The 25,474-nt window shown below is 39.6% G+C and overlaps 1 protein-coding gene across 1 annotated transcript in view; it reads right to left on the bottom strand.

Annotated features, from left to right (window-relative positions):
- The window catches only part of PRTG (protogenin), an 81,502-nt gene that overhangs the window by 28,548 nt on the left and 27,480 nt on the right, over window positions 1–25,474 (bottom strand). Inside the window, 9 exon segments of the mRNA XM_032750315.3 lie at window positions 12,402–12,590; window positions 13,450–13,755; window positions 14,753–14,917; window positions 18,785–19,032; window positions 19,640–19,799; window positions 20,381–20,539; window positions 21,672–21,809; window positions 22,100–22,233; window positions 23,219–23,363. Of these exon segments, the coding sequence (XP_032606206.2) occupies window positions 12,402–12,590; window positions 13,450–13,755; window positions 14,753–14,917; window positions 18,785–19,032; window positions 19,640–19,799; window positions 20,381–20,539; window positions 21,672–21,809; window positions 22,100–22,233; window positions 23,219–23,363 (1,644 nt within the window).

The raw sequence follows: 25,474 nt of genomic DNA, 5'->3' as shown, positions 1-25,474 counted from the left end.
TTAACAAACTGAAAGGTATAGAGCAAACAAGTCGGATACAATTAATAATGAAAGCTATTTTTGTTAACTTTTCTAATGCATTCAAGGTTTAAATTCAACCTATATCAGTATGTTGATTGAAAAAAGGAGAAGAAAATTATCTTGATGTAATCCCTCTGCACATGAAGTTTATACAATACTTAGGAAGTGGAAAGCAGTCTGACTGATTGATTGCTTAAGTAAAATAAACACACAGCTACTTATCTCTTAGCTAGCTATCTCCCTCTGCACAACTGAAAGGGTTTCCCATCATCAATTCAGTTTTACAAATGCTCTGTTGAGCCTGCAGTTTGATGAGCATTTTAAAGCAGCATTAGCTGTGCTGCTGCTGAAAGAAGCCAGCCTGCTCCCCTCGCCTGTGCCACTCACTGCTGCCACTGCCTTCCCCTGCCATGTCCCACCCGTCCCTGTGCCCCGACACAAGTGTCACAAGTGCAAAGCACAGAGAGCAGCAGCACCAATTCACAGAGTACACAAGAAATATGGGGTGTTTTCTTCCAAAAGTGCCACCTTTTGCTACTTTATTGTGCTGTGAGTTGCACTTGGAGGAATTCTGAGAGCTGAACAACATCCCAAGGCAGCAGAGGGAGCCCTGGCAGTGATCAGGACTCAGCACAGCCACCATGAGTCCACTTTGTTTTATCCAGCCTGGTGAAACTGTGACCCTCAAACCTACCCAAGAAACTCCACTGATCCCAGAGCTATGAGTTTATTAACAAAAGACATTTCCCTCAAGGGGGAGCTGTTATCTAATAGACTGGAAAGCTGGACATGCACAGCTCAGTTCTGTCACCTACTGCAGGGATACGATTATCAGGCTCAGCTTAAACCATCAGTATCTGAGCAGTCCATGAAAAGGGCCCTTCTCCTCCTGTGCTCCAGGTACCCAGTGTGTACCATGGGACAGTGAACACTCAGTCACCTGAGAAACCCGTGGGAATGCTTACAAACTGCTGGAAGAGCACAGCATGGGTGCTTAGCACAGACAGATGAACATGTGTTATTAGAAAAGTGGAAATAAGAATAACTGCCTAAGGTGGATGCTCCAGGCAGAGCTGCCCTGCACAGGGGCACAGCAGACAGCACAGGCTCTGAGGTCCCACTGGCAGACTCCTCCAGGCCCCAGCAAGGGGGAAGATGACCCCTGAGAGACAGATCTTCCAACAGGGAGGCTCAAGGGAAAGAGGGAGGGGTAGGCACTGCTGGGTCAGCTGGAGTGCCCTGCTCTCATGCCTGCACTCTGAATCACACCAAGCAGTTCACTTTTCTGTCCTACAACTTGACTGTCCTTTGGTGCTTTTCTTCAGGTATTTGATTGGCTTGGAAGGAAGATCTGGCTGTCAGTTCTGAAGGAGGAGGATGAACATCCCTGCCTATCTGACAGTGCCATCAAACACAGCCCATGTGTGCCTGTCTAATCTGCCTGGAAAATACACACCGACTTTTTACATACAAGCCACCTCTGAGAAAAGTTTTCCAGCACAAACACCTGGTAGGGACTGCTACAGATAGAGATTTCTAAGCAAGTGATTGTCACCAAGGCAACACAGGCTGATGGGAAACTATGAGAGATTAAATAAAGGCAGGTGAGAAGCTGTAAGAAGGCAGCCAAGACATGAAGAGAGGAAAAAAAAAAACAAATTAGGCCATTAGAAATTATAATGGACATAACAATGAATACAAAGTACTAACACAGTGAGAGGTGTGCTTGTGATGAAGAAATGCTGGGCTAGACTAAGAAAAAGAGGATAAAAAGATATCCTATTTTCTCCCAACAGTGTCTAGACAAACATGCAAATACAGACACACACACACTGAGCTGGGCAGCAGGCTGTGAGCACAGCCCTCCCTGCACCTTGACTACACAAGGGAGAAAGTTGGTAAATGGACTAAAGGCACAGTAGTACAACACCTACCCATCTGTGTCTCTCTTCTCCCACACACACCATCCTACCTACCACCCCAAAACATCTCCAGTTCAACTACCTTAAAAAAAAAAATCCACATTTCAAGGTGCATTTGCATACAGGATTCTATATACTTCTCCTGTGTTTGAGTATACAAAAGTGTCAGTTGTACAAAGACCCCCAACATGCTCAACTGGATGCCACCAGAGGGAGAAAATTCAAGTCTTTCACAGATCTATCAAAGAGGATCAGAATGATTTCCCTGTTCTGGTTTCTACAAGCACGTGCACTAACAAGTGGCATTGTTCTGTAATGATAGCCAGCTTGAACAGGGGTACAATATTTGGCTATGATAAAAGTAAAAAAACACTTTGAAAGTGAGTACAAATGTTGAAATACACTTCTTATGCAAATTTTATTTATACTAAACCTTTTTCCTGGGTTAGAAACAAACAAACAAACAAACAAAAAGCCTCAAAAAACCACTACCACCACAAAAAAAAAAAAAAAACCAAAAAAAAAAAACCAAACCAAAACAGAGGATAAAACACCAAAACAAATGAACCAAACAAAAAACTTAAAATCACAGGTATGGAAGAGATGCTTTACAGCAAGAGGGGCTTCTTCCAACACAAGATTGTTTTTTACCCCACTTCCTGCATCCCCCCTTCATTTGCCACAGAAGTGTGACTCCAGGAAGCCAGAAAAAAAACAAACATGCACTTTTTCACTTTTGCATCTTTTCCCAAAATTGAAAAAATGCTTCTGTTAGCAATAATGCCTTCATGGCAAATATATAACCAAGGTGTTACTCAAGGCAGGGAAGCTACCAGAAGGCATATCAGCTTAGCTTTAGAAATGTGTTTACTTATCACTAACACTGAAATTACAAAGATCCCCTATTCTTACCTTTCCCATACAACTACAACTAGTAACATGACCCCAAAAAAAAATTCAAAAAGCTAATGAAAAAAACCTTCAGGATGAATTAAATTAACATTTGGATCGCAACATCTGGATTGTTGTTTAACAACGGAAGAAAATAATACATAAAAAAGGAAAAAAAATTAAGAAATGTAACTAGCCCTGTACAGCAAATGTTTTCTTCTGTCCACTCTGAAGTCTCTTTCATGTGCTAATGGTGGCATTTTTTTAAACTCTTCCCCTTTGACTTACTCAGACCTTTAAGGACCTCACACATCTAATGGTTCCTCACATTCACCAAGAACAATCAAGAGAGGTCTGGGGGTTGACATGCAGTATGATTAATGGACAATGTTGATTTAATTTCCTATAACAGGAGTTTTCTCTAAGCTTTCTCCAAGGAGCAGTTTCTTTGCAATCCAGGACTTAAGTATTTTACTAATGAAGTCCAATAAATAGCAAATTAAATAATGCTGTCTCCCAGAGACAAATCCTCTAATTCCAGGATAAAAAAGGAGGGAAAAAAAAACCACCCACCATATTTAGAGTTCTGTTTAAATCTAAAAAGGGTTGTACATGAGGAATGTCCATCATAGTTCAGGTTTCTGGGGTTCTTTGGTTTATTTTGTTGTTTTGTTTAAGAAACTTATCACTTACCTAGTCATTCCTACCATCCTTATCTACTTTCTAATTTTTAGCTTTAAACAGGGGTTATACATTTAACTTAATTTCCAGTTTCAAAAAATTAAGTCCCCATTTAGTGGTCACTTATACTTTACAGCTATCAAAAGATACTTATTACATATTCATTGTAATACTTAAAAACATTTTGGATGTTCTTAATTTAAAGTTATTTACTCTTTCTTATGGTAAGTAGAGACCAATATGTCCTTTCATGAAGCAAATTTTAACCTTCAGCTCCAGCAAATGAACAATGCAACACTATTTGCATGCATCCTAACTGTTACTCAATCAACATGACACCATCTCCCAGCTGAATTCCCACACAGGTTTAGCTCTAAATGGTGGAATTCCTACCCCAGGAACTCAGAGCAGCAGAGAGCATTTCCTGCAAGATTCTAATCGCTTTCCCACCGTGGAAAAGTTTACCTTTAAATACCCTGAAGACAACACATTTTGCTTCACTACAGGCTAGCAAGTTATTTCACCAGAGTGCAAAAAATCTTCTCCTCCTACTTTAAAGACTTTGAAGCACCCTTGATTCCGGTTCTTGGAGTTGTTACACAATTAATCTGATCCCCTGAGAAAAACATGTGTCCAACTCAGTCACGGAGACAGCTGATAAAGAGGCAAAAGTCTCAAAAATAGGCAAAGCCCCTCCATGCTGCTGGAGTGGGCCCATGGAACATAATTTCTCCTGTTGCCTCAGCAAAGCCCATATCTTTACATTATTGCCTTTAACATGGCTACAGGGCATTGTCTCAAACGATGGCACTTCTCTCATCCTGACAGCTCACAGTATTTCTTTAGAGCAGGGCTTAACTTGTCTTAGCACTCTTGATTTTGATTTTTTTAAGTACAGTACACTCAGCTTCTATTCCTCTCTGAGGATCTGCTCCCTTGCCATGTCCTTCCCCTTTAAAAAGGCACTACCTTGGGAAGTTGAAAGTCAATTCATGTTTAAATGAGGATATCATGGCTATTTTCCCAGATAACCAAGTTCAAACTGGACCAGAGCACGTTCCAGAAGGTTACATAAAAATCCTTTCAAAATGAAAGGATGAATCCTTTCAAAACACAATCATGAAAGATCTTAGTTAAGAGAACAAGAATGCATCTTTCTGACCCAAGATTAAGTGTTTATCATGCTGACATATTAAGACATTTCCATGAGTTTTAGAGCCATTCCATGACAATGAAGTTAAGTAAAAGAAAGCCCAGGGATTCCTCTTCATAAGGGTCTGTCATACATAACATTTTAATCAACACCCAAGCAGGTTGTGCTGCTAATGCAGATGTTACAAATGTCAGTATTCCAGTGCCTACTGCAGCTAATTACTGACTAAATTGGTAACTTAGAGAGGCTTGATGGTATAATTTAAAATTGGCAAATACATTAAAAATTAATTAAAGCTTTCCACTAGAAATTAACTGTATGACAATAATGTTTACTTTCAAAAAAACCAAAAAGCACGGGCAGAAGTAACTGTGATGTGGTTTAAAAAAAACATAAATCCAACTTCTTTAATAGAGGTAAATTTAAATTCTGACAGAAAACATAGACGACAAAGTAATCTTTTTAAGAACAAAAACTTAAGTGAAAATATGCAGTAATGATACAAATCTGCAATATTGCACAACGCAAAACAAATAATGGCAGAACTACACAGGAAGGAAGGCATTACAGTGTTTTACAGATGTGTCACTTGAACTGCACAGAAGGTATGCAGCATTGGCAGCTGACAGTTAACTGGCTACTCCCCAGCAAATCTGCTCAGAACAAGCTGATATTTATCAGGGATTCCCACTCAGTGCTTAAATAAAGGTTTGCCCAAAACACAATTGATGTAATGGAACCCAGACCAACAAGCTCCAACAAAGGGCCACAGACTTCAAGATCAGCTTCAGTTTTGCCCAGTAAGAATTAAATTTACAGCCCTGATGAATCAATTTTTCACCTAAACAGAGCAAGGCAGTATTTTCCTTCCACAAGGAAGGCATGAACCCAGTGGGTGAGCCTGGAACCAGTGTCTGGTCACCTGTATTTGCACTGTGCAGCCTCCTGCTACCCCCAGTACAACCCAGCTGCACAATGACCAGCAAGTACACAAGCAGAAGTGCCACACAGGACAGGGATTTGATGCCTTCCCTGCCTCTGCCACTCAGTCTGTTCTTCCACAAGCATGGATGGTAAATCTGAGCCTACAGGGAGCTCTTTGATACAAAGAGCCCTGGAGAAATTACTAGCACTGCGGTATACTGGAAACAAAACATGAGGCAGCAGTTTGTAAATCACAACAAAACACAAAACCTAGTTTGATCTCTGTGTGCATTTACAGCCTGTAAAATGCAATATGGTTCTTATATAAAAGAGTTAAAAGCTTATCAAAGAAGCATTTGCTTTGATATCTTACAGGTAAAAAAGTTACAGGGTAATGAAGTTCCCTCCATTCTCTCTTCTAATCTATAATCTAACTTTCAAAACCTGAAAGGAAAAAAAAGTACCAGGGAAAAATGATATGCAGATATGCCATGTCTGCATTTGGAAGACAGGCTCATTTAGAGTGGTGACAGGTCTGTCTTTCATGACTGTGGAGCACGGAATGTGTCTCTTGTTTATTGAGGTGCCATGGAATCACTGTCATAGCAGGACTAGGCAAGAGCTTGGGTTTGTTAACCACAAATATACATAATCTGCCATGGCTGGGGAAGAGAAAGGGGCCACAGTTAGCTGATTTTAAACATACCCAGTTTACTTCCAGGGCTTTTGGTTTTATTCCTGTGCAATTTGATCAATTCCTCCTCCCCTCTCAGCAAATCCCTTATGTTTTAGCTGATAAGTAGTAGTAGCAAGGCTGTTACACACAATCAGGAGAATTGACAGATAAGAGGTTTAGTTTAAGGATGTAATCAGCAGGAGTAAACACTAGACTGACCCAGCTGTAAACAGTGGAAATAAATGATAATATTTGTCCTGGTCACCTACTGAGCTATTACACACTTTCTACTATGTAACAATGTAAATATAATGACCACAGTATATACAGCAGGCAGTGCAATCATCTGGTTTTCCAAGCAAGAAAACTGAGCTTTCAGTTGATTTTTTTTAAGAACTAAAACAATTTGTGATTATTTTTTTAACAGAGATGTCTTTTTCCTCAAACCAGCATTTCATCTGATCTTATGTAAAATACCTCAAGCAGAAAAAAGTACATATGTTATACTAAATTATATTTTTAATACCATTTGAGAACAGTTAACAATGAAAAAAAAAAAGAGCATTTCTCAAGAAAAACCTGTGTTTCTTTCACATCACTTCATGAAATTGTAGGAATGCCTGGCTCCTTGAATTTGTATGGGAATTCCAAACTAAATTTCCACAGTAATTTATAAACAAAAAGAAATATCAACTCATATAAACAATTTTCAGTATTCCAGAACTGTCAGATACAAGCATGTGAGACACCAACAAAACACAGGATAAAACTGAAATTACAGCCCCAGCTTTCAGAAATTACTGCATTAACACATCAAATGCAATTAGTGCTCCTTCTCAATACTCCAGAATTTGCAGTTCTTATGAAAGATAGCACCAACACTGTCAGAGATGCCATTAAGTTTTTAAAACTTACATTTTCCAGCATATTCATTTGCAATATGGTGCAAATGAAACTGCTGTGTGCTATCTCGGCATCCTATCAACTGCTTTATGAAACTTTAAAGCACTTTAACAGGATCATTACAAGATAAGCTTGGGTGATGTGCAGCAGGCAGCTTAACCGGAGGAATTCTTTGCACTGACTCTTCTTACACACCCTTATTCAATTTCTATAGACTGTTGAATGACCTTGTCATCTTTGCTGCCCTGGACTAAAGCTTAGCTAGAGTCATGGCTGTAACACAATATAAATAGATCCCAGGGAAATTAAACTACTGAAGGCCAGGTCTCTGGGGGAATCCTAAGTGTAGTAGGCATTGGCTAATTCTTCAGCAGAAGCTCTGTTTCCAAAGGGGAGTGCCATGCAGGGTCACAAAATGTGCCTTTGTGTCATTCAGACTTTGACAAATTCTTCACTTGGAAATATTGTCCAAGTCAAGGAACATTGGGAAATGCACTTTGCTTTATTTCTCCTCTCTGTAACTGGGAAGAGGCAGAGCTTTCAGATGGGGAAGCTCTTCTGATTAAGACTAAACTTTTTGGAGTACATCATACACATGAGTCTGACAGAATCTAATTTTTTCCCAAAAGTACTAGATTGAGGCAGGGGAAAATGCCAATGGGTAATGTAAAACCAGGGTAACAGGAGAAGTACCAGGGCTATTATGCACCTCATGTTAAACAGTTCAGATGACCCCATCAGCACAGGAGAAGCTTTCCCAGAGAGAAAGCTTGCATTGCAGTGTCTCCAAGCCCCTCAGGAATCATCAACCAATTTATTAGTTTAATGGTTTGTTTTATAACACACTCCATACATTCCATTTCATGCCATCCAACACTTGGCAGCTCCTGCCAAGTGTCCCTGGAGAGGCAGGGATGCTCCCAGCACAGGACACTCCCCAGGCTGTCCTGGGGAGGGGCCTTCCAGGGAAAGGCCAGGGAGCTGAAGATGCTCAGGGCATCTTCACCAAAGCAAACAGACTCATTTTTCCATCCCCTAAGGTGTCTGTGTGAGAGGTGTTACTCTGGTATCATCATGCAGCAAAAAGCACCTACAGGACATGTGCACTTCTCTGCCAATACCTCCTGGCCTAAGGGGTTTGGGTGCATTTACTGGGCCCTACATCTGCCTTGTCACCACAGTGCAACTTCCTGACACCCTCTTGTAACTGCCAGCACCAGGGTGGTACAGCTCCCACACAGCAGCCAGGGAAGAATGAATTAGCAGAGTGAAATCTTGCTTTCCTCCCTTCCTCCAAGCAGAGAAGGCTTGGAGGCTAAAGGCACACAGACATCACCAGTAGCATTAATTTAATTAATTACCAGCATGATAAGGACTGAACAATGAAGTTCAATAATTAAGATTTCCAGGCAGCTTGAAAAACAGTTCTCGTGCCACAGCACCAGAATTGATCACACCTTCTTGAGTTTGCTAACCAAGAAGTTGTATTTGATTTTATCCTCCCAGATGAGTTTCAGATGGGCTCTTCTGAGGCACTGCCATGCTTGCACAGGCTCCACTTCCCCACCAACAATACAGCTGCAAACACAGCGAGCTCTGACAGGCAAACTCTCCACTCAGCCCAGCGCTGATATCAACCTCATGGAGGCACAGATGCACATGCACATGATTTAAATACTCTTTGAAAATAATAATCTAAACACACTTGAAGGGGAAGCTGAGCTTCTCTGAACACTGTTTTAACTTTCAAGTTTTTCCAATCCCTCTCCTGTTGCATAGCGAGGACGTTCCCCAACAAACCTGCTTCTACCAGCAAAACTCACTTCAACTTCTGAACACACATCCTGAACAATTACCTGGTACCAGCAGGCTTATCAAGCCTCACAATGAAAGACTTTCTGTGAGGGAAAAATTTCTTGACCAGGAGGAAGCAATGGAGGAATTAAAAATAGAGGCAAAAATGCATGGTATGCACCCAAGGGTCTGCTTCTGTGGCACATTCAAGTAATAATGGAATTTTACACTGGACTAGGAAATGGCCTGCTATTGAAAAATAAATGCAAAGACCTTTAACACAAACAAATGTCTATGTGAAACTGTGGATATTTATTTTGAAAATAAATGATCAGATCATTTAATTCTATTTACATGGTGACTATCATGCTAAATAATCCAGTTTAAAAACACACAGAAGTAACTGGGTAGACCTACACTGGAGAAACAGAGGTCATGTCTCAGAACACAAGGTAGGAACCAACAAGAGACTAAAAATATGCAGTATAATATTCATATTGCTGCATTCCACGTTTAATCATTGAAATCTATTTCACACTCACACTGCTGATTCTGCTTTATCTATCATAATTATTCTTCCATCAAGAGTCCTGTAGACATTTGCAATCATTTACAGTAGTTATATCAAAGCTACCAACAACCAAGCAATCAACAGTGCTTGTAATAACAATCCTAGTATTCTCTCTGGTTAGAGACAATCATGAACTCTCATTTTGTGACGCACTTTAATTGCCACAGGGTAAGTGAAATGTCTTCTTTAATACACATATCTTGCATAACAGGCATCTGTACCAACATCTGCAGAAAGTTCCATGGACAGATGTATTGACATATTCTAAATGTCACTAGAAGTCTATCTGCAGTTTATTAACTATGCAAAAGAACAGGGAATGTAGGGCAGCTGTAGGTTGTGACAAAGACATGAAGAGGGAGTGTTTGGAAGCCATATAAATTCAGTGGCAACAGATAATGCATGAGAAACTGCTACCTCTTTGCCACTGGGAAGCACCTAGGACTGTGAGCATATCCTTTCAAATTAGGAATAACCTTTCCTTTTGACCATATTATCCAACATATATTACACCAGAAGTCTTAACACACACCTTTCCCCTTCAAGTTTCACACTTCCAGTGTTCTAATTCCTGTGGCTCATAATGAAGATATTTATTTTAAAGACTCTGTCAATAAATCAGTAGTTTAATGTCCTCAGGAGAGGCAAATGGATGACAGGACATCACTCCTCAAAGCCTCTGTCCAGTTCATGAAAAATCAGTTTACCATAGTCAGAAACCCCAGTGTGGTGGCGTGCCTTGTTACACCTCAGATTGTACCAGGCAGGACCACTTCCTAATAACTAATACTTTTAGTTTTTAAATGCATAAATAAATACATGCACTGGTCCATATTACTTAGATTATTCACCAGAAATAAAAAGAAGAACAAAGCATCTTCTTGATGTGTGGATGTGGCTACAGTCTTTGTGGATTTATAGACTGCATACAATTCTACCTGCTATAATCACCACATGTGCAGCTCCAGAAGCAGAAGATTGGCTGTGTGCTGCTTTCTAAGAAATAATTTGGCATGCACAAGTATTTCAAGCAGGCAGTTTGGCAAAGGGCAATCAGAGTAGTCAGACAGGCACTATCACTACAAGAAGTCTCTGTGAACTTTCCAAGCTGCAGTGTAAGTAATCATCTTAGCAGTGGAAAATCATGACCTAATAAATTTTCCTGAGCTAAGTCTTTTGTAGCTGTAGTGATGAATGTCTTTTACTGTAAATGCTATAAAGCAAAAGAAAAAAAAACTTAGGAAAATTCATATCTGATATACACTTCAAATAACTCAATACATCCCATTAAAGAAAAAAAAAAAAAAAACAACTATTCTTCAGTGAAACCAGCCTACAGCAGCACAAATTATGTAGATGTAAAAAATATAAATTACAGCAATCAGAGTATATGGAATGTATCATATTTTGGTCACCATATTTAGATACCGAGAATTATGATAAAGAATAAACACTCAACACATCACATGCATCATGACTGAATGGTTAATTCAAGCACATGAATTCTTCCTTCTTGCAATTCAGTCAACTGTGACTATGTGAAAGTTGCAATTTCCAAACTCACTTTTCTTTCATTTTCCCATCTGTCTACATGCTCGACAGAAAGAAATTCCAACAAAACCACACAGATAATATATGTTTTAATAGAATTCTTTAAAATAGTATTTTCATCTGAGGAGTATTAGTGTACTGAGAAAATCCATATAATGTAGATCACATTGTTAATAAGTTTGCACGTGTTTGAAATTACAGCTTATAATTGCATAATAAGAAAAAGATTTATGCATTTCTGTCCCAGGACACACAGACACCACATCCTTTCTGTGCTCTCAAAAGTGCTCTTTTGTCTCACAGCTCTGTTAAACAGTCGGCCACTGCCAGATGCTCTGGCTAGAAATGGTCACAGATGGTCAGTTGTCCAGTTAACAGACCAGAATACTCCCCTCAAATCTCCCCTAAAATTGTATCTCAACTGTACGAAGCAGATGAGAATATTTGAGCATGGTCAGGAAGGCATTTGACCTAGTTAAGACTGCAGGGCAACTTTGATAACTTAGTCAAGATTAACTCTCCAGAATACCACCAAGTAAACTATCAACACATTTCAAGCAGCAAGTGCCAAGTCCTATATTACTTTTGCTGATTATGTGATAGATTGCGTCTTTTGATAAATAAACTCTCAATTCTGCATGCAAACAAAGTACCTTCTACCTCAGGATGATCCCAACACATCTGTACTAATACACACTGCAAAAGCTACAGGAGGAAAGAGTCAGGTGGTAAGTGGAAGGACTCCAGTGGTACTCAGCAATCTCTGTGCTCAGTCCTGCAAATATTTACCAGTACTCCTTAAAAATATTAACAGGATTATAACATGCACAAGATCTACTTGCTTCTATGTTGAACAAGCAGTGCTTGTCATGCAGTATACCTGTGAAAAAGGCTATGAGTAAGACAGAAATAGGCTAAAAATAGCAGAGAAAAATCTTTGGTGTTTTGTATTAATCTTTCACTGTTCCTTGATCAGTCATAAACACCAAAAATATTAAAAACCTGCATATTAAAGTGATTATTAAAAAGATATGTCATTCATGAGCAGCATTTACTAAGTTCTGTATCTTGTGGTAAGTAGATGGGTGTCCTTCCAACTTATACAAGACTTACAAGATCTGGTTATCTAAGTGTTGTGCAACACATATTTTGTGAGAGGATTATTCCCTCAGCAGCCTAAGTCAAGATTGCAAAGCTTATAGCTGGGAAAATAGGTGGCCAAACCTAACTCTGTTGTCTTACAGGTGTAGAGATTTAAGCTCTCTAAAGTGTCACTGTCTTCCAAAAGTGTTGAGAAGTATTTTGTGCACTCACCCAAACCACTGACAGTATATTCCAGGTCACTGGCATCCAGCAGAATGGGTCCATTCTCCTGCTGCCCCTCTTCCTTGTAGTACAGTTTGTAGCCCTGGACAGCTGCAGTGTCCTCAGCGTCCTGGTGCCACTGCACTGCAATGGTTGTGCAGTTCATGGGCTCCAAACGCAGCTCGGGAGACTTCGGTGCTGGGGTTAGAGAAATACATCTAGAAAATAGTCTTGTACTCGAGAAAGAGCTATTTTTCATGCAAAAATCTGGATGTCCATCAGTCTAAACTTCGATTCTAGCTCATCTGTGTATTCCTGTAATTATTTCTTTCTTATGATATCTGACTCCCTATAACCTAAATCTAACAGTTTAATTTAGAATACAACAGAATAGAAACAGCTTTTAATTCTGCATCTTAATAAATAAATAAATTAATTTATAAGGTAGTTCTTTTTAAGTAAAAATAAAAAAAAAATCCAAAGATAATTACAAAGTTACTTCCTGTTTTAAAGCAAGCCAAAGCAAATATGATTAACAATACCATCACACTTCATCAAGTGTTAATAATTCACTAGTAGTCAAAACTCAATTAAATCCAAAGCAGAAGGATGTGAACTACAGCTAAGCAATAAAGTTAAAAATTCAAATCTGCATAATTTTCAAGCTATTTGTGTGAAGTTGAATGTTCTTCTGCATGATATTACTAAATAATAATAAAATCCAAAGCTCGATTATAACAAATTAGACTTCACATATCAAGTCAATTTGTATATTCAAAAATACATGCATTTTTTATAACACAGACATACATGAAACAACTTAGATCCTTATTAGAGCATTACACTGCTAATGTGCAGTGTTCCAGTTTGCAGAAATGTACTTTACATGGAACAAAATAGCACAGGAAACTCTAGTCCATGTTTGTGAGCTGCTCAGATGCTTTAGCTTCTAGCCTCATTTCCTTCTGTTCTATGCAATTTGAATTAAAAAGAAAACGTAGCAATCCAACAACCCCAAAAGCCATTGCTGTTCAGCGCGCAGCATGCTGAGAATTACCTCTGACACTCGTGGCTTTGGGAGTTCGGTGCGAGGTCCACAGGGACGCCTCCCCCCAGCCCACCCTGGTGGCGGCCGTGATGCGAACCAGGTAGACGCTGTCGGGCCTCAGCCCCTCGAGCAGATGCTCGGCAGCGGTGCCCGGCAGCTCCAGCACCTGGATCTTGGTCTCGGTGCTGAGGCGGAAGGACAGGCGGTACAGCACCACCTGGCCTCGCCGGTATTTTGCAGGGATGGGCAGCCAAGATATGAGAATATCTGTAGGACTCCTGCTCGTCAAACTGATTTCAGGAGCTCTCAAGGGAACTAAAAAGGCAAAGACAAAGCTTTTGAGCTCAGGGAAAAGATAGAAAATCCTTGTCTGATACCTCAGCCCACAATGAGATGCCAGTAATGTAAGAATAAATAATCCAACAAGTTCTGTAGATTCTTGTTTAGAGATAATTTGACAGTTCTCACCTGCAGCATACAAAACAGCTTAAGCAAATTTTTTTCTGTAAGGCCCTCAACATCTTCTCTTATTGCTGCCAGCAGTAATCAAAGGCAATCAGCACCTGACTGGTCTGACACACAGCCTGCCAAGGTTAGAGACAACAACCTGCACAGTTGAACACTTGGTGCATGTTTTCTTCCACTTACTCTGTAATGAGGGTTCTGACAAAGAGACTGGCAGACAACTAGAAATGGCAATGCTCCATGCTGCCAAAGCTTAACCCTGTCAGAATTTATTAATCAGATCTAATGATCTACACTAAACAGTGTGTTGTTGCCATGATGTACAGATTAATTAAATCATTGCACAGAAATAAGTCAGCGAAGTCTTGTACAAAATTCTGATTCTACTAAAAAAAGCACATAGACACATAAACCCCCAAAACAACAGGTTAATTTTTTTCCTGTATAGCAAATAGGTATTTCAAATTTTCCTATAAAGTTTGCAAAAGATGTGGTAGGTGTGCAGCTGTATCCACATTGCAGATGCCCAAGAGAGCGTCATAGAGACTAAAGTCTAGGCTATTATCAAATTCTCATCATGAAAGGAGTTCTTAAAGATCTAGAACAGTTATTGACATGATTTAATGAAATGTCTTTCAACATAGAAAGAGGCTCTGTGTAATACACACTGTTGCTCTGTCAGAATGTTATTTTATTCTCATTCCTTTCATGAGCTGCTGTCTTGCACTGTGGTATCCAGAAGTCTCACTGGTACCAACAGAAATTCAAGACCCTCAAGAGCTGTTATCACTGGACTGCACAGTTTGACTCAGTGCAGATAAGAACATTCACCAAAATGACTTCTTACCATCTTCCAGGGTGTGCTGAGTCACATGGTCTGACATCTGACTGGCCCCCAAAGGCATGTAAGCTACGATATAGAAGGTGTAGTTGCTGGCTGGCTCCAAGTCATCAATGATGTAATGGGTTGTATCATTTCCAATGACCACTTGGTACTCTTCATTATTTAAACCTAGGATAAAACAAGGGTTAGACAAACAAAAATTGCTGGAAATCCACAAACATCACAGTATCTTGGCTTTAAGATCTTATGAATTTAATTTCATGTTCTTCCCCAGCCAACCTCTGTTTTTTCAACTCTGTTAAGCAAAAGCTCTTATGCACAGAAGTAACTGTGTCTTGCTGTAGTATAGATTGTGGTGTTTCGGGATTTCCTCAATAAGGGATGCTGACTGCAACTCTAAACCCTATTTAGCATTAGTCACAACAAACTGTGCTCACTGTACAGTAACACAATGGACAAGCTCTAATAGCCATATCATTCATACCCAGCTTCTAAATCTATTTGTTTAGAGTCAGGTTTTTTTTTCAAAACCTATTTACAGAGCCTTTCTATAGTAGACTGTGAGGAATGTGAGGGCTCCACTCCATCAAAAACAAAACAAACACCCTCCTGCCCACCAAAAGAACAAAAAGAATTTATTCAGCAAAAGGATCTCATTTTAGCCCTGAAACTTCTATTACATTTGATTGACATGGTTTTTATTTTAATTTGGATAAAGGCCAATAAGAACAGACCAGAATAATCTTCAAAAATGTTTGTCTTCTTAGCAAGTTGTTAAAAAAGAAAAAAAAAAAGAAAAAAGTGTCAGCAATTCACACTAAAATATGCATAGCAATGCATGCAGCAGTTCTTGTCTTTGTTGGGCTTTATTCCTATAGAGGATGCCTATAAAGTGGACCAAGTGTGGTGAAAGCTGCTGTGTTAAGGAACAATTCACACCAAGTGCATGTCAACTTAATCAAAACTCTGTAAGAGCCAGCTCCTCCTCTTCACAACTGAATTTAAACAAAACGAAAGCCAAATTCCACCATTAAGTTTTCCCACATTTATGAATTAACTTGATAGCATTTTAATTAGACAAGATTACGAGCATCTCACAACAGACTAGTTAATGACTTGTTAATTAGGAATTGCAAGGCACGATTTCTGACCTGCTAAACAAGATCCTTGAGCTCAAATTAAAAGGACTTGTTCTCTCATTGAAAGGATTGCTGGGCCTCATGCAGAGGCCCTAATGAAACAGCCATAATAGAGAACAAGGCTTGCCTTCCACCACAATCAGTGTCCCCTTTGTGCCTTTTCTAAATTACTAACAAGGAATTAACACACTCCAACATGCACGCTCATCAGACTCTTATTCTTCTTGCTACTATGACCCCAATTTGAATGTAAAATATTCTGCTAAAAGAAACAAAAAACAAACACACAAAACCCACACCTGTTAGTTTTTTCAACTAGCTTGATTAAAACACTAACATTTTTTTATATAGGGAAGAGAACCTGAATTTATTTTTACAGTGAAACCTTGGAATACATGAGTTGTGAGATGTAACAATAAGTGATGGCATCTTTTGTATTCAAAAAACTTACCACACTGATGTCTATTAAAAAAACACTTTAAAACTACATACTATTAATGCATTATCCAGTTTTGCTTTCTGTTTAAAGTTTATGGAATCCTAAACATCAGTACAACTTAGGAGATATGGCAAGCACTGTTTTCCTTTGGCAATACTATCTTCTTTCCTCACACTTGTAAAGGAGGTTCCTAACTAAAACTAGAGAGCAATATGTCCAAGAGAGCAATATAGAGAGCAAACTTTTTTGCTTATACATTTATGTTCATAAGAAGCTTCAAGCAATGATAAAACTTCATCAAGTCAGATGTATCTGAGATAGTTTTTAACCTTCATTATGGTCAGAAACAGGGTGTGAGGGTGGAATGGGGAAAGACAAGCTGAAGGGAATGATGAAAGCAATACATTAATACATAATATTTATATTAATAAATAGTTATCTAGAATTCTTAGAGAATAAATAAGATGTTGGCAATGTCAACAGTCTATATTAGAACCTCTATGATCTGGTACGATGTGAATATCATCAAAATATTTTCCTTAATATTTAATTTGCATTACTTTAAATGTAGTTGTTTCTCAATTTACTTTAGAGAGATGGTTGATGTGATAATTTTTCATAAATGCATGTCCTAGACTTTCAGTAACAGCTCTGATATGAGAACAAGATCCTCAGAAAGGTTTACACGCTATCACTCTATCACTTAGAAAGTTATTGTTTTTACAGAAGTGCAGTCTACTAACCCTTGAAGTTCAACATTTTTCTATAAATAAGACAAAAGTAAGGTTTGAGTTCTTATGAAAATTTCTGATACTATACATTCATGTTAAAAATTAGAAACACGTGCAGATCTACTACATTTTGAATTCCACCACTGTAATTACTCCTATTTACACAGTCCTCTCCACTCTCCTTGTGTGGATTTTTTAACTAATGTGAAAGGATGCACAACAATGTTACATTAAATAAAATAAATACCACAAGACAGTCATGGGTATTTGCGAAAGTACATTCAAATAAATCAGAGGTTTCTGTTTGGCTGCTTGCTTTTGTTTGAAGTTTGTTTTATTTTTTAAACCAAGACAAGCTATAATCTCATTTCACAAAATATAACCTTTGGATAAGCAAGCAAATAAGGCAGGGACTGCAAAACTATTTTGCGAAAAACGTATTCCAGAAGATACCTCCTGTTACTACTGTGCAAGATTATTTCCTGCACAAACTTCCCTAAGGACACTTTCCCAGGTTTGTTTGAAGTTATCTGGTCTCTGCTCTCCACAGTTATCCAGATAAATTATCCAGTGTGACTTTATTCATATTAGCTGTAAGAGGGGATTGTGAGCACAGTACTTCAGAGACTGAAAGAGTAGGGGGTAATTTCCCACACCTCTTGTTCTCATTATCTTTTAAAACTCTTTCCTTCCTTCAGACAAAATTCTCCTGAAATATCCTACTTGCAAAAGCAAATGTGGCTATTCCTGCATCAGCATTAGAGTAATTAAGCTGTCCTTCCTGTCCTCTGTTTAGCAGATGGCAGGCTGGTATTCCACACAGAGCTGAGCATCTGCAGTCCTGTCCTTGAATAAACCACTTACTGAATAGCACTGGAAACAGAAACCACTCAGAGAAAACTGGGCTGCAATGCACCTTACTTGAAGCCATGCACCTAACAATTTTTCAAGTTATTAAGCCATCACCTTCTGCTTTTGAAAAATGGCTGTTTCCTACCACCTTACATTACCTTGACTCAAAGCAATTATATAATACTATGGGATTTTAAAATGTCTAGTTACTCATTTTTATTCCAGCTATCCATTCCATTCTATTGTATATCATTTCAGAGACTGGGATAAGCCACTCATGGCCATTCAGCATTTGAGTAGACTTTTCTCATTACAGGAGACCAAGGGGTGAGAGAAGAGTAGATTTTACCATTTGGCCAATATTCCTTTTAAGAGAAGGTAATGAAGACAAAGTATCAACTATTCTACTCCAAATACATGAAAGTCAGTAAAGTCACAAGAATTTGGGGATCTAGACAAAAGAGCAGTCTGTGGTGAGAAGTTCAGATCTGTAAGCCCCCAGGACCCTGCTGTATGCCCTGTTCTTCCCTGCCATGCACACACTGAAGAGGATAGGCAGAAATTCCTGCTGAGGACAGGGAAATCCAGAAAGCACCATGGAGGTTCCAGGTTCTAAGGTCCTGTCCTAACTTCAGAATCTGCTCACTGGAGCCATCAGACACAGGTAAGCTGGAAGAACACTCAGTCCCAAAATGAGATGATGTGGGTAAAGCATTTTTCCCAAGACTGCCTGTTGATTACAGTAGGCATTTATTTGCTGGAACGCTGTGATACAGCCCTGACTATGAACCATTCAAATCTGACAGTCTTTGCAAATTCATTCAAGTTGTGTCACATTCAAATCATTAGATGGCATTGAAATCAAACTGCTTACCTTCTGCTTTCATGTAATGCACAGAGTATGCAATCACTTTGTCTGAATTGTACAGTGGCCTCTCCCAGGCCAGCAGGATTGCTGAGCTCGACATGGTTTCAGCGTGGACGTTGTAAGGTGCACTGGGCCTGTCCTCTGACATAACCACAGTGAGTCTGGCCCTGGAGAGAATGGAGCCCTGGCTGTTCTCAGCCATGCACTGATAAATGGCATCATCTTCAGGAATGATCTGGTTAATCACCAATTTACTGCAGCCAAAAGGAAGAAAAAGGTGGAAAAGAAGCTCACATCTTGGATAAACTTAGCTCCATGTAAGTGAAACAAGTTATGTTTGCCTCTGCTTCCTAAATTTAGTATAATTGACTTACATGCCACAAATTCTTCGATTACAAATGGATGCTCAGCAGTGAAATTTAGCACCTTGAAGTGTTCTGCAAAACCTGCCATGTTTCTGTTTGTGCCTGCAAAGCCAGGCACAGTGAAAGCAAAACTGCACATCTATTTCCTCCCTGCAAAAAGCAGACCCTTAAACTTGCAATTCCTTTACAAAGTCTTTAACAGAAACTTCTCACTCAACAGAAGTAGTAGCAAGATTCTGCTACTCTCTAAATCTAGAGTAATTCTGTGGTGAAACTCTACAGTTCCATGCTGCCCATCCTCCCTGCCAGGTAAGGCACTTACCATAATAAGCCTTACTGATTTTAGGTATTGATTAATATGCATCCATTCCTACATTTAATGACCCATTTCAGGTTGACTTGAGTTCTCTCTTGATTGTCTGTAGCTAGCTACTGTAATGTCATCTTTTGGTAGCACATCACTAGCACAGCTCTCCTACAGCAATTGCAATCTTACCTGTTGTACATTTTTATTCTACCATTGGAGTGTATTCTCCTTCCATTTTTTAACCATGAAATTTTGGGGGCAGGATTTCCTTCTGCTTGGCAAGCAAAGCGAGCAGTACCAGCTCTAGGCCTTGTTAAGCTTTCTGGCCATTCCACAAAGGAAGGTGGAGCTATAGATAAGTTACAAGAGGAAAGAATAGTTAAAAAAATCAAGCCCCTACAAATGCAAGAACGGTCATAACAATAATAATAATTAGTTTTACAAATAAAAACATCTCTCACCAAGCCACCCAAACACATATACACAAGCAGAAAGCACATTCCTTGTAAACAAAGCACATTTGTTTAGAGATACACTATCTGCACATATAGTATTTTTTTCATGTATTTATGAATACAAACAAATCAAACTCCAGGATATGAGATCCTGTTCTCTCATAGATACATGTTACATATTTTTACTTGGTTACAGGGTCCTTTTCTGTGTTGAAAGCCTGTCTTCCCAGAGCAAACATTGCACCTGGGTATCTCCAAGTGCTAGCGCACAACTCAAATCTTGAGCATCTGACACTTCTCATCTAAGTCAACAGACAGAAGAACGCAGCCACAGTTCTGTGACCTGTTCAATCTCTGCAGACTCCCTACAGCCCTTGACACATGATGTTTGAGATTAAATGTCGGCCCAGCACACAGCAGAGCTCAGGAGGACAGGCACAAGGTGTTCAAACCCTGAAAATGGAAGCAGGCTCACCCAGCACAGTGAGAGTTGCCATTGCCACTGTGAAGTTGCGAGTGCCAGGAATGGTGGCCCGGCAGACGTAGACTCCTGCGTGCTGCACCTTCACATCAGAGATCATCAGGTTCCCGTTCCCAAGGACCCGCGTGTTGAACACATCAATGGACTTGTGGTCTGTGTGAGAGGGCAGCAGAAGTGGGTTACAAGGCTGTTGATCTAAATAACTTAACTAAATTGGGTTGTCTATGCAGTGATGGTTTAGATTAGAGTATAAAAGTCAAGAAATGCAAAGGAAATCACAGCTGAGCTTTCAGAACTTCCCATTTTGCATTTACTTTGATCTTCACTAGCTACCTGACCATTCAGATGGTTGGGCCTCATCACTTCTTAAGTGGTTTATATCTGGAATTTACCACCTCAGCTGAAGTTAGCCTCCCATCTGCCTAGCACTATGATTCAGTTCATCACTACCAACATCCACATCATCTTTACAAGCAATGATCAACCATCTCCTGAATTACACTGCAGATAAAACTAACACATTTGAGTACCATGTACTTTCTCCTATTTTCACACCAAATGCTCTAGGACTATAATGTGAACTTTCTTCCTACTTGTTTGTCTGTAAGAGCCACTGAATCAACCAGGAAAGATACATTTAATTCTTACACTTTGAGAAATAGAAATGGAGGAAATTTTTTCATGGTTTTCTTCTATATGTACAGTCCTGGCTTCCACATTTAGGTACAGGTTGGAATGAAAACAAAGTGGTTTTAATGAAAAATATGTGATTCACTGCTCAGTGTTATTATTCTTGCATTCCTTTTTCTCCCCTTCCAGGCTGACTTTCCTGGGTTTGTCTATATCTATTCATAGTCCAAATGGCCCGTTAGTACCAGGTGCAAACTACATTCTCACAGGCCTTCTAAGAAGAAGAGTGGAAGGAACTCTTACAGGTCTGTTTCATGGATGCAGTCATCCCAACGTGCCCCCACCACCGGTTCTACTCCAGTCACGGATCCCTGGAGGTCACCGCCCTGCCTGTCCCTGTGCCCACACTGTGCCTGGGACAGTGCAGACAGACAGCAGCAGCAGGGAGCCCAAAGCTTCAGAAAACCTCGGGGCTCCTTGGCAGCAGTACTGCAGCACAGAACTGAAAGTGTTTCACCCTTTCATCCTACCCTAACCTGATCGTTACTCACTACACAAAGCCTCAGAACCGAAACCTAATTGCTCAAATCCTTTCTTTCCAGTGTTACTTCCTCTCCACAGGCTGAAGGCTGCATGCTGTAATACTGAGACCTACCTAACCGGCTCCATGAGATGATTGGCTTTGGATTCCCTGTGGCTACACACTCCAGTATGACAGTTTGATGAAGAGATGCTGTAATGTTTTGAGGACCAGCTATTATAGATGGCTTGTGAAAAGGCTTCAAGTCTGAGGCTTTGCAAATATAAAAAAAAAAAGATAAGTGAGCACAGTTGAACAAAAACTCAATTAAATACGAAATAAAACAATTTTTTTTAGAGGCACTGAGAGTTACATTTACACCAAAGCCTTGCTTCAGTAATTGGAGACACTTACATTGAACAATATTTTAGCACAAGTTAAAAGCAAGCAAAATTATTTGGACATGTGGTTCACCTACAGCTTTTCAAGGCTTTTAAGTGTTTTTGCTATAGTGTAATAAAAAGAAGATGGTGCCACTGAAAAAAATCTCACATGGTAAATACCTGGAATAACACTCAGCACTGCCTCAGCGCTTTTACGTCTATTGGCCGCAGTTGTAGCAACGCATCGGTAATTCCCAGCATCCTTCTGCTCAACACCATAGATCTGAAGCACTCCTGTAGGCAGAGCAGTTATCCTGCCACAGAAACCAAAAATAAGAAATGTAGACAAACGTTCAGTCAGCAAACACGGTGATGGAATTAACTCCTTGATCTACAAACAGCCATTGCTACACTGACCTGGGAACAGCAGGCTGGAGACTCAGAAACATTCCCAATACATGACTCACCTTCCTGCCTTTCTGAATTACAGGCAAAATTCCCCTCAGCACCACAATGAGAGCACAAGAATTTACTTTCAACAAGCAGATCTTTCTCACCCTCAGAATCAACCATCCCAGCCTTCTTTAGCCAGTTACTACATTCATACTGTTCAGGTTGGCTGATATTTTACAGCAGCTTCTGATATATGGGCATAACTGGTGTACAGTTCCCAGAAACCCACCTATGGTTTAAATTTTTAGTTTCTCTTTTTTCCTTCCTGTGCATGCAGGGTATCTTAGACATTTTCAAATGGAGTTACAGGTCAAAAAGCACAGGAGTCAGTTCAAAGAACACAAACTGGACATGAAAAAGAATCTAGTGAGAGCAGACTGTATTCTTCAAGTTAATCAGTTCATGAGAAGACCCCCTTGCATGGAATTTCCCTGGTATCAAGCATTTTAACTCAATTTTCTGTATACATAATTCTTTATTGTCCCTCTAAAGAAAAACAAGTTCAGCATCAATTCTTTACTGAAAGCAATCCCACTAGTTCAAGCCACCCCCAGAGCCAAAGTTGACCCATTCTGTTCCCCACTGCAATGCCTGCTCCTGAGGATATCTTGCATACAAAATTCACCAATAGGAATTCAAAGATTAGTGATTACTGTGCAGACAATAGTGGGTGACTCTGGCCTGCACTCAGAACATATATTTAACTTCATTAGCCAGCTATTTCAATAGTTGACATGGAACCTTTTTCACATAATGGCATTGCAAGTATCCAGATCTTCTTCTTGTAGCAGGATCAGAATGATAGCAACAAATAAAACATATTCTAAAATGTGTAATCCTACATACCTGTCCATGACTAAGGGTAAAGTTGTTCTATTCACTTCCCATGTCACAGTGGCAGGAGGGTTTGCTGTTATTTTACAGGCAAATCGAGCTACTCCACCTTCTTGGACTTCAGTTGAAAGTGGCTGGACTTCAAATGCAGAAATGGCTAAAAAACAAGAGAACATCAATTTTAAGGGACAAAAGTGAGAAAAAATTCCTGGTTAAATCAAACTCCAGTTCATAGATTGACTTGTAAAAATACCCAGAAATACTTCACACAGCTCTTTTATTTCTGTATGCAAAGAAAGATGGATCTAACTGCCTTGTCAGCTTAGCTCAATAGCCGTTTTCACTGGTTGAAGGTTTACTTAAAATAACTTTGCTTTAACCTAATTCAGTAAAAAAATGTTTCAATGAAAATAAATATGACACGCTCAAATAGAATTAAGCATACAAATTGACTGGCATGCAGCTGGAAACCATATCAATTATTAGAATAACAAAGTTCAAGTCAATTCAACTAGTTTGGGACAGCCTTAAAAAATTTTACTGCAATAGGAAATTTCCAAATCAACTTTTGGTTCCTGACTCACTTTAATAAAAGAAAACATTTGCAGAGTTGTACAAATTCATGTGTGGTAAGAAAATAAACTCAAAGTCAAAAAAAGATCTCAAAATAAGTTTTAGCAGGTGAGAACACTTTTATCCCAACAGTCTGAGCAGTCACCAAGCTAACGTCTGATGCACAGAGCATCAACGTCATTTTGAGCATCTACAACTTGAGGAGTTCACAATATTGAGCCAACTGAAGTGGCAGATCAATAGATACTCTGCAGCTAATAGCTAAGAAATTGATCAGTTGTTGGATTTCCTTGCTCAAAAACAAGGGAAAGTAATAGAAAACCTGCTAATTAATTGCTTATTTACTGCTACTTACAACTAACAGAGCAATTTTTCAGAAGCAACTCCTTTTGGATAACACAAAAAATTTCACACATTTCCACTCCCAGTAACTGCAGAGGGAGCAATCTCTGTAAATGGTACTTCCTTTGTTTTTTTAAAAAATCAGATTCCAATTAAATTTCTACTCCTGTATAAATGATAGAGAAACATGGTTGAAATAGATAGACCAACAGCAGAAAGTTACCTGTCTCTTAATATTCAAGTTTTGTGTTTAAATAATTTCTCCAGTTTACTTGTTTATTTATTAATGGAAAAGATTTTTCATCCTGTTTACTCCAAGACATCCTCAAGCATGCCACAGAGAATACAGACAGCACTGATGCACACCAGGCATTCTACTGATGCTCCCCCTCCCCATAATTTTAATGGCACAGCACAGCATTGAGAGATTAATATTGGGGTGTGAAGGAAACATGAACTCACCTGGTTTCTCCCCCCACTGCCACACACAAATTTGCTCCTAGCACAGGCCTAACTACACAACTGAAAGATTCCTATTGATCACATGCCTATTTCCCTTTCCAGGTGTGAATAAATGCCCTTTTTTTGCACTGCAGGAATTGGTGTTCCTAATCACACCAGCAAAGTGCTGCAGCTCCATGAACAGACTTCCCAAAGACTGGGGATAACAAGACCACAGATCCACCAAAAGCACCTGAAAGCAGCTGGAGCCACATGCTGCAAGCACTGTGGCCACTGTAAACCAGGTCTGGCACCTGGACGTGGCTCAGCCACCCGGACACAGGGAGCAGAGATGCCCCTGGTCCCCATGCTGTGGCCAAACCTGTGCTGTTGGCAACAGGTCTACACAGCCCTAGACACACTTTGAGGCTGTTCCCTCCCCACCTTCACTGCAGACAGAACTGTCCTCTCTCACCAACAGAACTAGGTTCTTCTTTTTGCTCTTTCTTTCACGTTTTAGTAGTACCAGGTTCAAGAACACATTAAAAAACCCCACAACGCGCATAAAGGTGTTACGACAGAACTCTCACATTTAAAACCTGTTGGGGAGACACAAAAGCAGTTCTTGCCTTAAAAGGATTTCTTTTCATAGCAAAGGAATCATCAGAAGTAAAAAAGACTGAGTTCTTTGACTATGTACAAAAGCTCACTTCACAAAACAGACTCAGCACAAGGCAAATAACCTGCACACAGAGGAGGTTGTTCCCATACTGCTAAACTTTCTGGATTTGCTTTCTGATGGATTTGATGCCATCCAGCTCTCCAGCAGTCTTCCACCACAATATTGAGAGGTGGGAGAAAAGAAGAAGAAACAGGAATAAAAGAATCCAAGTTTGCATTACTTTCTTCCCT

Source organism: Taeniopygia guttata, chromosome 10, assembly GCF_048771995.1.
Source record: "Taeniopygia guttata chromosome 10, bTaeGut7.mat, whole genome shotgun sequence".
Classification (NCBI taxonomy): Eukaryota; Metazoa; Chordata; class Aves; order Passeriformes; family Estrildidae; genus Taeniopygia; species Taeniopygia guttata.
Note: the sequence above shows the minus strand (reverse complement) of the source record. Positions and strands in the feature narration are given on the sequence as shown.